General features: G+C 33.5%; 1 protein-coding gene across 1 annotated transcript; it reads left to right on the top strand.

Annotated features, from left to right (window-relative positions):
• The first annotated feature begins 2,157 nt into the window (after nt 1-2,157).
• c26h16orf87 (chromosome 26 C16orf87 homolog) lies at nt 2,158-18,432 on the top strand. The gene is made up of 4 exons (XM_046840354.1): nt 2,158-2,566; nt 4,368-4,446; nt 11,869-12,048; nt 16,674-18,432. The coding sequence occupies exons 1-4, from the start codon at nt 2,372-2,374 to the stop codon at nt 16,790-16,792; spliced, it is 573 nt and encodes a 190-aa protein (XP_046696310.1). The 5' UTR covers nt 2,158-2,371; the 3' UTR covers nt 16,793-18,432.
• The last annotated feature ends 1,042 nt before the right edge of the window (nt 18,433-19,474 follow it).

Below are 19,474 nucleotides of genomic sequence, written 5' to 3'. Positions count from 1 at the left end.
GTTATTACAGTGTGTGTGTAATATGGTAATTGTAATCATTAATTATGTTCATGTGTGTGTAAGGGAAATCAATCATATGAAAAATGTGGTATGACACACCTAAAACCTTAATCTCTCTGGAATGTTGAGGGCTGAATAGCTAATAGACTGTCTGGCTAAATTACACTTTATGATACTGTATACAAAACAAAATATGCATATTGTCTGGAGTCCATAAATTCACTAAAATTAAAAAATACAGTACAATTTTAACATATAGCATAATCAGTTAAAATAGATTTCTCATTTGCAGTCAGGTGTTTAAAAAAATATTAAATTTAAGTAATAAAAAGATAGTGATGATAAAGTTTGAGAAAACACAAATGAATTAAACAATACAAATACATCACCTTACTAAATAAAATATGTAAACAATTATATGAAAAATACACTAAAGTGTGTAATTTAAGATTATGTATTACAATAAACTAATTGACCAAGAGGCAATAAATAAACAAGGAAACAAATAAACCTAAAAACAACACAATCATATTATATTATATTATATTATATTATATTATATTATATTATATTATATTATATTATATTATATTATATTATATTGGTAAACAATGTAGAATTAATATAATTTCAATAGAAGAACAAGTAATTTTGTTTGCAATTATTTTGTCAAAATCAGTTATTTTAATTAACTGAAAGAAAAATACATAATAATGTCACAATAAATAACATTTCATATTTATTAAACTGTTATAAGTGGTGTTATTAGATTATAATGAATTAAAAAAAAATGTTAATAAAAAAAATAAATAAATTGTTTTTAATAATTGAATAATATTTAATACAATTTAAAATAAATAAAATAAAATAAAATGAAACACTGCTATCTGCTGGACAAATCAGATCATAACCTTTAAGACCTCATTATGGTTTTACATGTTACTTTTTTATTTTAATTACTCAAAACTTTGTCCCCATTAAAAAATAATTCTATTTATTACAGTATTTTTCTGATAGATTCATCAGTTCGGTGCTGTGACAGATATCACATAATAACAACTTCACTTTCTCTTGTTAAAAAAAACCCAAAAAGTACAATTTTACATTTCGTTGTTTGGCTTTGAAACATATACACAAAAGCTTGTGGATTGATCATGTTTCTACATGAAGAAAGCGTCCATCAGAGACAAGCAGAACTTTTTAAAGATGCCTTTGTCTGCTTGGCGATGGCAGATTTGTGGGAGAAGGGGAGGAAACACAGAGCTGCAGATATTTATCAGCCTTCAGTTTGAAAGCAGGAGAAACTACAGAGAGTATATGACTGTGTATTGATAAAAAACCATCTGTGTTTACAAGTAATTGATGTTGAAATGATTTTCTGCGTGGCAGTAAAGACTGTAATTGTGACAGAAAGCTTACACAGACTTCTGCTAGTGTTCTGTTTGTGTTTTGAGTTTTTAAGAGCTACCAATTTCTGTATTTGTTTAGTGTAACGAAAGAAATAGGTGACATTTGGCCAGTTCCAGTGATAAAAATGAAATTAATGATATTATTATATGTAATTGACCATTTTTATCTCACAAAAATGAGGGCTGCAGTTTCTGTGCAGGATTTTTGGCAGGAAATTTCTGTTTACATAATAATTAAGGTTAAGGCTATAGGGCTTGGAGGTTAGATGATTTATATGTTAATATACAAGTCAGTGGAAAAAACCCACAGAAATGTGTGTGTGTGTGTGTGTGTGTGTGTGTGTGTGTGTGTGTGTGTGTGTGTGTTGGGGGATGGGCTGTGAAAAAAGATTCTTTGAGCTTAACAATATAAAAAGTGTTGATTAAAAGCAAAAATAATAATAAATGAATAAAATAATACAGGATTGTATAAGATTGAAACATCGAATAATATTCGAATATATATATTTAAAAAAAATTGTTAGCTGATCTTCAAAAAAAATCATTTCGCCGCCTTTAATATTTATAAAAAAAAAAAATATATATATATATATATATATATATATATATATATATATATATATATATATATATATATATTTAAATCTACACACGTATATACAAGAAACACAACTAAATGGCACATAATATAAGCTTTCAACCGGCTCTTCATTGTTTTCTGGGTCACGTGACCCGGTAGCGCCGAAGCGCGCATGCGCAGTGCGGGACACATAGAGACAGAGGAAATATCAACAGCATGTTCTTGGTTACTGTATCTTTTTTTAGCCGCACTGCGCATGTGCAGTGTGAATAATGTGGAAAATGAACTGTAGGTTTTTTTCTGGTAGGGTTTGGAGCTGATTGATGGTTTATGTATGTGTGTGAGTGTGAGTGTGTGTGTGTTTGAATGTGTGTAAGAGTGAATGCGCGCGCACGCGTGTGAGTGTGCGTGTGCGAGAGTGTGTGTGAAGTGGATGATATTACAGGCAAGGATCGACTTGATTATTCCGTCCTTCGCATTTTGGACTTTTTATTTTATTTTAATCACAATAATGTCCGCAAATAAAGTGAAGAAAGTGAAAATGGCAACCAAATCGTGTCCGGAATGTGACCAACAGGTGAGTGTTGATTTTATAACAGATGATATTATTATTATTTCATCTGGAAGTCTTCCTGATGTGGCGAGAGAGAGGAAGTTTGTCAATGCTGAAGTTGGTGCTTTTATTATTCAGCAGTGGAGATTTTTTTATGGTGCTTTCAAGTGTGTGTGTGTGTGTGTGTGGTTTAAAAAACAAACAAAAAAAACTTCAGACAGGAAAAAGAAATATTGCTGTTTCCGATTTCACTATTGATCGAATACAAATGCGCTCTTATATCATCAGCAGCAACAACAACAAACAAACAACAAAGAAATAAATAAATGATTGGCTATTATTTTCTCTGTGCCATCTGTGTGTGTGTGTGTGTGTGTGTGTGTGTGTGTGTGTGTGTGATCGCGAGGTCTAATATTCCATCTGGACTCTTCCTCATAATAGAAAATATGAAATATTTACTATTGTGTCATTTCACATGACTTTACTGTGGCTATTGAAAGACACTGCAGTGGAAACGGTGCATCTTCAGAGCCATTGTTGAAATATTTCAGCCATTAGAAATTATATCTGATTTTGATAATCATTTCTGAACAAAACAGAAATAACAAAAGAGACATTTCCTAGTTGCATTGTTCATGGTGCTCGTTTCAGATCAGGATCATTTCTGTGTTTATTTATTTTATTTTTATAATTGTTTGATTTCAAATGGATTGTGCGTAAAACTCTTATCATTCCTGCTTGTCTTTAATATTACATTATGACTCCTGTCTTCATTATGGTTTAATATGCTGTGTGCTCATTTGAGTCATTTCCTTTTTTAATCAACCCCCCTCCCCAACACACACACACACACACACACACACACACACACACACACACACACACACTCTCTCTCACATCTTATATTGCGTCTGATTTTAATTTCAGTCTGTTTTATATCTTAATTTCATATCATTCCTGCTAAAAAAAAAACAGTCAGCGTAGAGATTTCTGCTTTCCAAGGCCAAGGCCACATTATTGGCTTTCTGCAGGGCAGGATGCCCAGATCATGGGCCACTTCTCATCATTTCCTTTTCACTGCTTTCATATTTCAACTGACTTGTAGGAATAAAAAAGTGGTTTGATTCTTTTAGTTTGGTTTTGATGAGAAAATTAAACAGCTAGTGTTCAAATAATACTCCCTCGCATCAGGATTGCTGAGACTCCTTTATTCTCATTTTAATTCGTTAAATTTGCTAGGAATAAAAAGCTCAATATTTGAGCATATCAACAGTCATAGTATATAATAGTCGTAATAATGTTTTCTGTTTTGAAATGTATAATGTTATATTGTTAGAGATCAAATGTATGAGCCAAATTGTGAAGTGTTGCAGTAAACAATTTATATTTGCTATTTGTAACTTGGTAAAAGTGCTAGTGTGGCTTTTGTAACTAAATATTTATTTTGAATTAAGTTTGATAATTGAGTGTTTTTCAAAAACATTTTTCTTTAACGTGCTTGAAAGGATAGGATGTGGTTGTAAAAGGTGGTTGTGATGGAGAGCAGGGTGTTTTTCCATTACAATCCACTTCACACCAAAACCATCACGTTGAATAATTAAACAGGCACAAAGGTTGACATGATGGCGTTAATAATCAAGACCCGAGTAAATATCCGTTCTCTAACTGACGTGATACTGTTATCCTGTTAGCGTTGTGCAATCAGGACGTAAAAGCATTGGAGTATGTTATAAAAAGTGTAAACAGCATTGTTGTGTGTCTGTGTGTGTGTGTGTGTGTGTGTGTGTGTGTGTGTGTGTGTGTGTCTTTCCTCTTGGTTCTTCAGATCCCTGTGGCCTGTAAGTCGTGCCCTTGTGGTTATGTCTTCATCAGCCGAAAGCTGCTCAGAGAGCCACCTGCTATAGGTAACACCTAAATGTTCATTTCTTAAAAACAATAATAATAATCTCGATCGTCTACTGGTACTGTACATCACATGTCTGGCATTTCATTCTCTCTTTATATAAAGTTGGACTGTGTGTTGTTTAAGATATTTTTATAGAAGCCTCAATCACATGTTTATGAAATATTGTCTATAAAATTTCTGTCTATTGGACTGTATAGATGGTTATTATTCTTTAAAGAAAAATAGAGACAGATCTGTATCGATCCCAAAGGGCATGTTTTGTTTTTTATATTTATTTAAATTGAAATTTGATATATTAAGAGGTAGAGTATGCACTTTTTCCACTTGTGTGGTGATAGTATTTACATCTGCTTATGTTTTGCAGTGAAACAGTTTAAACAAAGTCTTAAATCTAAATGTATACAATTTAGTTACACACCAAATCCAGCTCTAAGGCTAATGTTTCTAAGATAACAAGGGCTCCTCTAGCCTCCATTTTAGTATCATATCTCAATAATTGTAGAGTCATGTTGTTGACTCAAATGATTTCTGACAGTATGCTCTCTGCAGAGCTAAAATCAGTCAAGGAACTGAATCACTTTCCTTCACAGCCCACAGTTTGGCCTGAAGCATAGGGAGGCGTGGCCTAAAGTATGAATGGGGAAATTAGAAGTTAGAAATAATTTGAATGATAATAGTCTGTTTGGTTTGTTTGTTTATTGAGTCAAACTGTTTTTTTTAACACAAGTGTAGTTTTTATTTGACTCCAGCGCAACACTAAAGATATAAATAGGACCAGGATTTTCAGGTTCTGTAGCTGAACTGTAGTTTAACCTCCAAACAAACATTGATCAAAACTAGAGTTATAATGTGTAATCTTATTCTGCTTGCTTTCCGATTATACGTGTAGTCTTACACAGATGTAATGCCTCAGCTGTAACAAAGATTAAAAATAAATAGCAGTTTATTGCAGAGCGGAGTAGCAGTGCTGCTGTTGTGCCTCTCCCTCTTTTATGAGCCATTTTAATCCGCACTGAAATGCTTCACAGGAAGTTTAAACAATGAATCGCTTAAAGCCTCTGGCAACACCGTTTAAAATTCTAAAGAGAAAAACCTTTTGTTATACCAAAGATCCATCATTAAAGAAACATTAATCGTTTATTAATGTTAGAGCTAAGTAATATGTGGCTAACCTTTTTATATTGATTATATCTAAACTGTTCCAAAAGCAAGCTTTTCTGCCTGATTGGATCTGTGTGGGCGTGTCGGATTGCATAATGATTGTCAGCAGCGTCTTTAAGGCAGTGTCATTACCAACCCTGTCATAGATCCAGTGCCAGAAAAGCGTGTAGGAATGACAGTAGTTCTTTCACAACGCTTTTGTTTTATTACATTATCCACTGCTTTGCTTATACAAGACATTAATGTTGCATTGGTGTATTTTGTACTTATTTCAAGTGAAGAATCAGCGTAGATTGCAGTATGTGTGTATTCTGATCAAATAGAAAATATTCTAATTCCAAGCAATTTAGATTACACTGAGGCACACAAACAATGAGAGAGCAGGAAAGAAGTTTTAGTTGCTGTAGTTTTTGGGGCAAAGGTGCAAAATGTTATTCACCTACTCGCCTACATGTCTCCTGTATAACTCGGATTTAAAAGCGATGAGCTCCATTTCTGCAGTAGGCACGACTGTTGTCGTTATACAGGTCAGAATTATTCAAATCCAAACACATTTACTATACTTGAAAATGCAAACAACTAGTATTAAAAACAGAGCTTTTGTTAGGTCTGAAAACATGCACAAGCAACACACCAAATGACTGCAGGATATGAATGGCAGCCATCCTACATACGTGTTTGCATATTAGCAAACAAAAAGGGCACCGATGTAAGCAGATGGTTAATAGTTTTTAATACTTGTGTAGCACTGATTTCTACCAAATAAGTCCAGTCTACTTTAAATTATTTGAAAGAAAAAAATGAAATGCATAACTCTCTTTTGCAGTCATAATTTCACTATTATTATAAAATGTGAAATATTTTGATAGGGACTTCCATAGACATTCACAAAACTGTTAAAAGATAATGAACATCTGAGCTTTTTGACGTCCAATAGTTGAAGAGGACGTTTTTGTTTTTAGGTATTTTATATATTGTATGTTAACACATTTGTATTAGCAATTATAAGGAAATATTTTCCTGGAATGAAGAAAACGACACTGGTTAATCAGTGGGCAAATATTAAAATAACAGCTATTAATTACCAAACCAGCAGAACAAGAAAAGCTAGTGGTGTTGCTCTTTGTAGCTTTTAACAAAAAAAGTCTAAATTTCCTAGTCTAAAAGACTTGATTATAATGTCTAGCTTCTAAATGATGCATAAAACACAATTAGACTCTAAATTCAGCAAAATAATTTCATGCAACATGAGCAGTTGAACTACAGACAATGTATAAAGGAGCTCATTATTAAAAAAAAAAGAATACTTTTTTCAGAAGCCTAATTTTTGCTCCTGATTAACACAGTTAATTGTGCAGTGATAGACTGTATTTGTTTCACTGTGTGAATTGAACACATGTGTAATTGGGTGTAAATTGGAAGTATCCTGGTCAGAGGTGTAACTGCAGAATTTTGAGAGTTGTCGCAGTGCTTTAGTGACTTCTTGCTGAAATCGCTGTTCGCTTGAACGAGTAACGTGGAGTGGAAAAGGGGGGAAGGGTGAACTAATTCACTAATTCCTGCCTGAAAATGCTCCTTTCCCTTTACTCCCTCCTCCTCTGCAGCATGGAGTGTTTAGGCCTCATAAGCCTCATTAACTTCATTACGGCTTTAATAAAAATAAAAAAAAACAAGAACTCTGTCCTTTCTGGCTCGTTCAACTTCAGATTAGTGAGAGGTGATGACTTATTTCAGTTGCAGAGGACTGAAACTGTAAACGGTGAATCAGTCTATCTTTGTGCAGTTTTAACTTTTTAAAATGGATGACGTTAAACCAGTGTGGGAAGGTATTCAAATGTTAGATCTGTTGTTTCCAGGAAAGTACTGACTGCAATCTTTCCATTTTTGATGCAGTAGAGACACAAACATGGCTATATATATATATATATATATATATATATATATATATATATATATATATATATATATATATGACATATGACATACAGCAGATTCGGCATATACTGATCTAATATGGCTATTATACTTTACATTAGAAATTGTAAGCGTTTTTTTTGTTTTACATGTTTTACCATGATATGGAATCATTTTTGTTACACTTTACCTTAGGTATGGTTAATTACTCACTAATTTAACATTATGTTGAAGTTCATGCTTTGTTAATGTTAACAAAGTAGTAAGTAAGGTTTAGAAATTGTTGCACGCATGTTGTTACAGAAAAAATAAACTACATGCCCTGTAGTGTTCTATAACCTTAAAAAACATCTGACTGTTTTAAAGAAAACATTTTGGATTTGGTAAAGCAGCCCTGTGAATGAGCTGTTACTATAGAAACAAGTGTTAAAATTGGCATGTTAATTTAACAGTACATCAGTTTCATAAAGGAAAATATCAAATAAACGATATAGCAGCATTTTTGGTCTTTCTCTATTTTTTAAATATCTAATTTATCTGCGTTATTTAATACGAGGTTGGATCGGTATCCATTCAGTTGCATGTCAATAATGATTAAAAGATTCATCTATATGGTGCTTTCAAAGGATGTTTTATGATGGTTTAATTAAAATGAATGAAATAATATATGTATACTCGGCGTGTCTCGATTGTAATTTGTTTGTCTCATGATTAATTATCATGCAGATAATTAAGATGAATGATTTAATTGTATTTTTCATTAAAGCTATGCTGTAGATTGGGTACGATCTCTTTTATGTCTAGAGAAGAAACAAAAAGATACTAAAGAGTAAAATTAATGAAAGCAGTCTTGTTGTGGAACTTACTAACTGCTTACTGAGATTTTAATGCAACTCTAAAGGAGATATTTATTAAATGACTAAAGGAGAGTAAAGCAGTTCTGCATATGAAGAAATGACGATGCTTAAACTAAATGTGGTGTGAGAGATTTGACTGCATTCACATTATTACATTCTGTGGGGTTTTTGTGTTTGTATGGTGTTTTTTATGTATTTTTTTTCTTGATCTTTTATATTCATAACAAGCAGTAAACACCCCTGTCCCTGCACATGCACATTTGCACATTGATTTCTTGGCCAATTGTTTCAAAATCTGCTCTGGTCAAGGTTCTTCTAGCTTTGTTTGATCAATAAAAAAACCCACGTATTAACTAAATCCCCAATTTCCACTTTCTTTTGCTGGGTTTTCTGATGCTGCTGTAGTCCTCCGATATGGTTTTGTTGATTTTTGCTGTGACAATGTTGGTGGATGATAACGTGCACACATTCAGGAATAACCCAACGTTCTGAAGTTCTTATTCATGTCACATCACAACATATCGTTTACCTATCTGATCTAGGACCAGACAAATAAGTGACTCAGATCAGTCAAAAAATCTGATTTGTTTGTTTTGATTTAGGGCAGGAAACAATGATTTTGTGAACGTGAACACAGCCGTAAAGATTTCATGTTTCCCATCCCATTAGCTTGGTAAAGGATTGGAACAATGAAGTAAAACAATAACATTGGATGCGTTATATTAAAATTAAATTTTTTTGTATCTACCCCTTTTGATAATGAAGGCAATTAAATGGCAAATGTAATATTGAAACATTGCATATTAGCCAATATCAATACTGATCCAATATATCTAATACATTTAGTTTACAGTATATATTTTAAATAAATTGCTTGAAAATAGATGCCCAAAACTGTTTACAGTGTATATATTTTAAATAAATTGCTTGAAAATATGATGCCCAAAACTGCAGCTTAGATTGTGTTTGTTTGTTACACAGAATGGTCAGATATTTCAAAGTCACTTCCATTGTAAATTTAATATATATTTATAAACCCGATATATAATAACTAAAAATATATATACACGCACACAGATATTTTTGATTTAAAATAATATTTTTATAGCAGGTTTGGATTTTCCATGATACACATTGGAAATCAAGCACAAGAAAATATTGACTAAGAGACACAAAACACTCCTGCAGTCTGTGTTTCACATTAGAGAGTTTACTGTAGCAGCATATTTTTGGTGTTTCAGTGTGTAACCGCTGGCTGACGCTCAGCTCACAGTTATGAGTGGAATGTTAAACACAGGCCTCTTTGTAGCAGAGCTTTAAACTCCAATCAACTGCGTAATAAATTCTGCTCTTTGTTTTACATAATGCAATCCAGATAGTGAATTATACTGAAATCCCTGTACAGCAGAAGTTTAGCTTCACATGACTAGTGAAGGTTTTTTTTCTCTTCTGCAAGAGAGGAAGTGTGTTCAGAGATATATTTTTTTTGCTTTGAGTGCTCAGGTTTCAGTGTTAGCTGCTTTTTCTCTAAGCAGGATGGACTATTTATACTGAGCTTATGCTAAGAATAACTACTCGATTTTCAAATAGGTCAGGATTTTATTTAGGCTGACCGACCAGCTTGTGCGAGACCATAAAGAGAGGATAAAACATGGTTTTATTTATGGTTTTAAGTCTAAATTAGATTTGGATATTATTTTTTATGAATAAATATTACATTTTTTGATAGGTCTGCTAGTTAAACAGTGACGTGAGCACTGTGGAAGTGTTTCAGCAGGATTTCACCCTTAGCCCCACTCTGACACTGACAGAAAGCAGTGTCAAGGAAGAAATGAATCAAAAGAGCTGCAGAACAGTTCCTGTTAGGGCAGGTTATTGACAAGATCAGGATTCCTGCAGTATTGTGTAGAAACGACACAGTACTGCAGTAAGACAGGGAGGAGACTGCCATATTTAACACACTGACACGCATAAAAAGAATCTGCCAGAATGATTCTGTCCATGCAGCAAATCAAAATAAAGAAGTAATAATAATCAGAATTCACAATACGCATCAGAATATTCAGGTTTTCTGACGGTGGCAACAGTAAAGCACTAAAAAACAATCTTTTTTTATAATAAAAAAAAAGCATAATATTAAAATTAAATTTATTATGTTCATATATCTTCTTCTTCTATATACAGTGGATCACCTGCCTCCATACCCCCCTGTCCTCTACATCTGCCCCTTTCGAACCAACTCCCTGCATGTCTTTCCTGACCACATCCAAAAACCTCCTCCTTGGTCTTCCTCTTTTCTTCCTTCCTGGTGGCTCCATTCTCACCATCCTCCTACCAATTTACCCCATGTTCCTCCTCTCCACATGTCCAAACCATTTCAATCGTGCTTCTCTCACTTTGTCTTCAAAACATCCTACATGCGCTGTCCCTCTAATACTCATTTCTAATCCTGTCTATCGTCGTCACTCCCAATGAAAATCTCAACATTTTCAGCTCTGCTACCTCCAGCTCCACCTCCTGTCTTTTACTCAATACCACTGTCTTTAAACCATCCATACATTTGTGATAGAAGAGTATCTGCAAGAGTGAAAGGGAACGTTTATAGGACTGTGTTGAGACCTGCGATCACTCTTCTCCACCCACTCCACCCTGTCTGCACACTTTTCTTCACTTCTCTAACACACTCTCCAATACTTTGCACTGTTGACCCCAGGTACCTGAACTCCTCCACCTTCTTCACCTCTTCTCCCTGCAACCGCACCACTCCACTGCCCTCCCTCTCATTCACACACATGTACTCTGTCTTACTCCTACTGACTTTCATTCCACTTCTCTCCAGCGCATATCTCCACCTCTCCAGGCTCTTCTCAACCTGCTCCCTACTCTCACCACAAATCACAATATCCATTATGTTCATATATAATATTTACAATTATACAATTTATAGCATAAGAAACGTATGTAATATATATAAACTGTTATTTACACATTTTATTGTTGTGGTTTACAATCATTTACTTTATATCATATTTTAAATAAGTAAATTAGACATTGAGTGTATTAAGTGTTTCTGTAATGAAATAACATTGAAAATGAATGATTAGGTCTCAGTGAAACATGCAGGAAAAGAAAAGATGTCTTGTCTTAAAGAAGGAGGAGCTGAAATATTAAATTGGTTGAATATTATCTTTTAAGTTTTAGCAAGCATCTATTTTACTACACACTTTTTACTGCATACATATGTTCTACTGTAGTCTAGTGAATGGGAAGCCATTTTGTATTTGATGGAAAGTCATAAAAAAAAACATATTATGACTAAGCATTTTTGTGGGTAAATAAATGTACAACTTTCTCTTTTCTCTTTTTTTTCTGCCTATACTGCACAAATTGTGGTTATAATCTTTATTTTTAATTGAAATTTCATTTAGCCCTCTTTTTATTTCTCATTATTGTGCATTTGATTCCGTTTCCCTCCAATGTCCTGTCAGACAAATCCGATGTGAAAAGAAGACGGCCGGAAAGAATAAGAAGGGAGAAAATTAATTTAACCTCCACCAATGATATGGAGAACAGAAGGCGGTCTCGCTCCAACAGCCAATCAGACACAATCCGAAGAGGACGGGGCAGGCCAAAGACCGTGGGCTTAAAGAAGCAGGAAGAGGAGAAAGGTGAGCTAGCTTCTGATGCATGTTTCTTCCAACCAGACTTAATTTTTCCCTTATTTCATCTCAGACATTTTTATAAGCTTTGTACTTCATGTACTTCATTATTTTTGGTTAGAATTTAACTGAAGGCCATTTTTATGAGACAGTGTAATGTCACACATTAAAAGAGAATTCTTTCTCCCCTGAGCATCAAACTGTCCTCATATCATAATACAATGTTTTTAGCCCAATCGTCCTATTCCTATAACTGACAGCCTTGTGGAGATCTCACTCACTCTTATTATCTTTCTTTTATTGAGTCTAACACACATCATCATCTGGACTCACACTCTTCCTCTCGCAATCTCTCTTTTTTTTTAGGTCTCTCGCTTTATCTCCTTCACTTTCTTTAGCTTACAATTTCTCACACAATTTATTTTACTTACTATCTTTTTCAATCTGGTAGACTCCAAATCTCAGAGTGTGTCTCCCGATTTGTCTTGCTTTTTCCTACTGTCTTACTCTCTTACTGTCTCTCACACTGTTCCTGGCTTTCTTTTTGTATAAGTTTTCTTTCTCTAACTCTCAAGTTTTCACTTTTTAAATGTGTCTCTCACTGTTTTTGATCTCTCTGTTACTGTCTATGTCTATATTTAAACTCTCTTTTTAATGTCTTACTCTTTCACTCTCTCTGCACTTTTATTCTGTTGCTCACTTAATCTTAATTTTTTAAAATCTTCTTTACTGCTTTTTTTTTTATATCCAATTTTTTTCTCTCTCTCTTTAATATTCTCAAACAACATGTCTTAGCATTCTTTTTGTTTTGTTGTTAAAATGAGAATTTACACCATTACACATAGTGAACATTTTATTTTTACACATGATGCTTTATTTCCTCCTTAACGTCTTCCTCTTTTACTGAAAACACCTTACTGAAACCACAGAGACCTAACAGTGGTGCTCGATAACAAGAAATAGTTTTATGTAAGATCAGCGACTTCTCAAGAACACAGAAGCTTTAGATCCTTATCATAGTTTTTCTTTTTTTTTTTTTTTTTTTTTTTATAAATAATCAGCTTTTTTTTTTTTTTTTTTTTTTTGCCTTATTTCATTAATTACATTTTAAACTGGAACAATCCTAGTTTCAATATGTTCTGTGAATATCAACACTCATTAGGTCATGAGAATATATATATATATATATATATATATATATATATATATATATATATATATATATATATTTATTTATTTATTAGGGCTGCAACAACTAATCGATAAAATGATAATAATCGATAATGAAATGCTGTTTTCGATTAGTTGGGCGGCTCAAGATACGGGTTAACGTGACGGCAAGATAACACTGCCAAATGTTGCGAAGAGTATTGGCAATGGGAGCATTTTATATTAAAATGCTGTAAGACTGTAAAACCTGTAAGTTATGCAAAGCGGAGTTTGTGTGGGATGGAAGTACCACAGTGATGCACTGGTATTGCTAAAGTGTAAACTGTTTGTTTGCTAACTTCAGGACAGTCACACTGGATCTGTTCTGGTTGCGCAATTACCTCGATCGCGACATTGTGATAGATTCAATTAAAACGGTGCGAACAAACACTAAATCTAAATGCAGCAAATAATAGCAGCAGTAAATGATTACTTTTTGGTCACTGTTGTGGTTTTCAGGAAATGATTTTGCATTTGTACAACAATGCATTTTTTTTTTTTCCTTTTTTTACTCAAGCCTGTTAGCCTGCTACATTTCTCCATTCCATTCTCTTTTTTAACATTTGTCTACTACAACAGTTAACTATCTGTTTTCAAACGTGATTTTTCTACTTTGAATTGCTTGTTTTCAATGTTTGTATATTTAATTTATACATATCATTTAATTATTATACACAATTAAATTAATTATATATTTTACATGCTTATAAATAAACCAAAATTTCACTGTTTTTTTATTTTTTATTTTTTGGGGTTTTTTTTTAACAAAAAGAAACAACCCAGCATGAGTGAATTTGGGAGAAATCCCCCATCCACTCCTCGAAAAGCAGCACTATAAGCTTTAAAATGTCTAAATGAAAGGTAGTTAAACTATGTGGCTTTTGCATTTTTTAAGTTAACTTTTAAACATAAATACCCTAATTTAAGGTTTTATATAGTTATAATAATCAAAACATTGGTTAAAAAAATCTAATTAATCATCGGAAAATAATCGACCAATTAATCGTTTTATCAAAATAATAGTTGCAGCCCTAGGATGCTTTAATCAACATGGACAAATATGGATGCTTTATGCAAATGTATGTTTATTTTTAGTAAAACCAAACTCAACATAGAGCATGAAGACAAAATATTATTTAAAATGTTTTAAAGTAATAATGATGTTTTAAATTATGTAAATCATCAGGATCCAAAATGAACTTTTGCTATGTTTCCACACGGACAGTTTTAGTTGCCGGATGTGTGCATCACGGCTTATGCTGGTGCTTGATTTGAGACTTGGCACATCAGTAAAACAATGTTTGGTGATTAAAAAAATAATAATAATAAATTCGGTTGAGTCTTTTATTTTTATTATTTTTATTTTATTTTTATCTGAGTAAAAAAAGGACATCATTAATAAACGTGTGTTGCGTTAAATGTTTTCATTTCCCTTCTTATATTTGATCATTTTTATAAAAAATATCAATAAACAGAAATGAACGCTGCATTAATCACACGTCAATAAAATGTGTGCCGTTAAAATTGAATTTTGTTAACACGTTAATTAGACACACGTATATTTCTATATAATTCCAGTCATTCAGTCACCCATTTTAGACTCCTTTTATTAAAGCACATTTCCAACATTATCATTCTCTACTGACTGAATCATATGTTCATTGATTTAAATTTCTTTATTTTAAATCTATTCTTGGCTCAGCTGCAGAGTTTAATATACACAAGAGGAAAACATTAGTCATTATTTTTACATTTGTTTACACTGAACTCACCTTCATTTGTCTTGCAAATTGTCTTGCTCTGATAAGCAAAATAAGCCTTCAGGTTGTGTGTCTGTTGTTATTTTTGTTTTCAGCACTAAAATAGTGTTGAAGGTGTGATTAATTTGACTTTGATGATTAATTTGACTTTGATCATCATCATCTTCTTCCGGCTGCTCCCATTAGGGGTCGCCGCAGTGGATCATCCGTCTCCATACCCCCCTGTCCTCTACATCTGCCTCTTTCACACCAACTACCTGCATGTTTTCCTTCACCACACCCATAAACCTCCTCCTTGGTCTTCCTCTTTTCCTCCTTCTTGGTGGCTCCATCCTCAGCATTCTCTTACTGATATACCCCATGTCCCTCCTCTGCATGTGTCCAAACTATCTCAATCTCACCCTCACCTTGTCTCCAAAACGACCGCCATCCGCTGTCCCTCTAATAAAGTAATTTCTAATCTTGTCCATCCTCGTCACTCCCAACGAAAACCTCAACATCTTCAGCTCTGCTACCTCCAGCTCCACCTCCTGTCTTTTACTCAATCCACTGTCTCTAAACCATACAACATCGCAGGTCTCACCACAGTCCTATAAACTTTCCCTTTCACTCTTGCAGATACTCTTCTATCACAAATCACTCCTGTCACTCTTCTCCACCCACTCCACCCTGCCTGCACTCTTTTCTTCACTTCTCTAACACACTCTCCATTACTTTGCACTGTTGACCCCAGGTACCTGAACTCCTCCACCTTCTCCACCTCTTCTCCCTGCAACCGCACCACTCCACTGCCCTCCCTCTCATTCACACACATGTACTTTGTCTTACTCCTACTGACTTTCATTCCACTTCTCTCCAGCGTGTACCTCCACCTCTCCAGGCTCTTCTCAACTTCTCCCTATTCTGCATTAAAATGATTCACAAGTCACATTTTCCAATTAAAAGAGCTTTTTTAATATAAAAATGGATTTTGGGTACAGCTACATAGTTGTCATTAAATAAGCACCATATATTCAGACCAATTACATGCTCATTTGGAGGATGTTAACATGGAACCTTGCCAGTTTTAGTATGTTGTAATATATCTAGCTAACTCATTTAGCTAGATTGATATAAACAGATGGTGTCTGTCATGGTAAAATCCCTCTTTTGTCTAACCTGTTTTAGTGTTAGCTAGACAAATAGTCAAGTATCTATTGTTAGGCAATATATTATCTTATTAGTGATGGCAGCAGGACATGTGGGTGTTTCTACTTTGCGTATTCATGCATATTCATAGATCATGTGGTTTAATAAGCGTGAAGGAGTAGAGATTGTTTTTGTGGCATTTAAAAGCAAATGAAACAATTAATTGTTCTGCATAATGGTTTCTAATTGTATATTCAAGTCGTTTTCAAAAATAAACCACAGAGATTAATTTATGATTTTATTGTTATGATTTATTCGATCTTGATGCATAATTCCTGAGTAGAATTAAATGTATAAAAAGTATTTGTCTATATATTAACTGGCTTCAGACTTCAAACTTAAAAGATGTATCGTTCACAGTCTATTTATTCTTTATTTAGATATATATATTTTTTCTTCATAATAGTGCTTACTGGGCAAAAGTACAAAATAGAAATAATATAAAAATAATTCTTTGTTTTGTTGTATGTTTTCCAGAAAAACAGGAGCGGGAGGTTGATATTTATGCCAATCTGTCAGACGAAAAGGCTTTTGTGTTCTCCGTGGCCTTAGCCGAGATCAACCGTAAGATATTGGGCCAGAGACTGATCCTGTAAGGGGAGAGAGCAACATATGATTGTCAGCTGAAAGTTTAGGACTCGTATTGCACAGATCTCTTGGTGACATGTATCCGGGAGGAATGCATTAAGTCAGGACTGATGAGCATTTCGCTCAGGAGGGCGGCTATTTCAGGAGTCACACGAGGACAAGGGGACAGTGTCTGTGACGAATCTTTAAACATTATAAATATGGACGTGTAGGAATCTTCTCTATTTATCTTTAAAACAGATTTTATGAAATGTATTAAAGAAGGAGTGTTTTTTCCCCCTTTTATCCAAGTCAACACGATTCACGTTTTCTCATTCACACTTTAATACAATTCTTTTCGTTTTTTTTTTTTTTGTTGTGTTTTTGTCATGATAAAACATAAGAACATTTTTGAGGTTTTAATCACAAAATTCATCCAGCCAAGACCTGATTGAATACAAAGTTTGCTTCTTGTTCTTTGGGTAGATGTAACTAACAGTTAAAGGACATTTATAGCTACCAGTTTAGCACCATACATATTAAAAGTCATTGTTTAGCTCATCAGTGCCATTGACTGATACATCTGTATTAAATATATATAGGAAGGAAGTAATTTGGGTTTGAGTAGACTGTTTTTTTAGCTCTGCATTATTCTATGGCACATTCATTTTATAAATAACAGTGTCATTCAATGTGTAAAACCACAATAACAAGTCTGAAGACTGATGATTTAGACATGCAGTTGCACAATGCTAAACTGGAGCCTATATGTTTCCATACTTTAGCTACATTAGCCAGTGTATATTTAAAGAAACAAATTTTATACACCAAACATGTCTTAGCTACTTGAATTTTATTTTATTTTTTATTTTTTGCTGAATGTGAAATATTGAGATTACTGTAAAGGCCTGTTTACATCTTGCATTAACAAGCATGTCTACTAATCCAGTTATGATTGTGCAGCATGTTGCACTGGTAAAAGGTCTGAACTTGCCTGTAGGTCCTCCAGAGGTTAAGTTGTTGTACTCAATAAATACCAGAACCCTCAAAGTGAATGAAGGGAGCCCAAAACTGAAAAGGGGGAACACCTGCTTGGACAGAATAAGCTCCACACTGGCCAGATGGGAACCTCAGTCTAGACACAGAGTACCCCTGCTTATGCAGAGGAAGCCCCACACCCCTCAAGTCCATCTTTACTGCTTGCTTTCACTGATTTCCGTTGCCCGGCATGAAACCTTTTCTGTTGACTGCGAATGAGTGTTGCTCACGCATCAGTTATGAATGTTAAATTAAAGGTGTAAACAAGGCCATAAAGGACTGAGTGCAAGTTAAGTGTTCTTCATCCAGGTCACAGATCCTAGACCTTTCCAAAGAGTGCTGATGGCTGGTGCTGTGTCTCAGAACGAGCCTGCCATAATCCGAGCATCTTTCTTTTTTTTTTTTTTTTTTTTTTTTTTTAATACATTCCAATGAGCCATTCTGCTTTGTAAATGCATTTGATCAAAAGGGGGTGAGGGACTCTAAATCTAATGCTGGCGAACTTCCATTATTTATTGTTGCATCTTCTATTTTATAGACTTTTTTTATTAACATTTATTTTACAAATGGTTAAATCTTACATGTGTAATAATCACCACAACTTATATTAAACATCAGAGGGAGAAAATTATTTGCAAATCTTACTGTTTTTTTTTTAAAGGGAAGTTAATTATAACTATTCATCTCTCTCTCTCTCTCTCTCTCTCTCTCTCTCGCTCTCTCTCTCTCGCGCGCGCGCTCTCGCTCTCTCTCTCTCGTTTTGTGGAAGCTTTTGTTCCCTTTCTGTCTCACTCTCATATAATCAGTCATCTCTTTTTCACTCACAGACTTTGTGTTTTTTTACTTCTGTGTTTACTACTAGACAAAGAACTATTTGTTTCATCATAGAACTACACAATGAAGACAAACGTAATAGTGTAATTGTGCTAAGATATTTTGTTCACAAAACGGCTTTACAGGCTACACCTACCTTTCTCTAAGATTTGTGTCTAAGAGAGTTTAAACTGCATTCAGATGAAAAGAATAACAACCAAGATTTGGAATTATATAGAATCTGAAAAGGTACATTTATTAATCTAAAATACACCTTTAAAATCTTATGAAACATGCTTAATGTTTTTTTTTCTTTATTCAGAGATTATATTTTTTACTGATTTAGATTATAACCTATATATATATATATATATATATATATATATATATATATATATATATATATATATATATATATATATATGTATATGTACTTTTTACTTTTTACTTTTTACTGAAACTAATCTCAGTTTTTTCCCCGCTTAATTTAGTGAAAAAAATTTATTGCCTATAAATCTCAGGCATAATTTAACACATTTTGTGTGTGCTTAAACCTCACCTACTTTAGGTTTGGATTGGATTTTAAAAGCACTGAACTGTTAATCTTTGTCTCTTTTAGCAAAATTACAGTAATGTGACATTATCCCTGCCTGAGGCTAATTTGGCCTAGCAGCTCTAATGATAGCACTCTAATGATGCTGGCTGTGTTTAATAATGTAAAGGGAGGAACGGTTTGTATAATTTTTAATGGGCAGCAGATATTTTAATCAGAAAATATACATAAATATGTAAATAAAGTGCAAAAAATATATATTTTTTTCTATTTTGCAGTGATAAATAATAAAACATTATTGTTAATG

This window comes from Silurus meridionalis, chromosome 26 (genome assembly GCF_014805685.1).
Source record: "Silurus meridionalis isolate SWU-2019-XX chromosome 26, ASM1480568v1, whole genome shotgun sequence".
Lineage (NCBI taxonomy): Eukaryota > Metazoa > Chordata > Actinopteri > Siluriformes > Siluridae > Silurus > Silurus meridionalis.
This window is presented reverse-complemented; position numbering and strand designations above follow the sequence as displayed.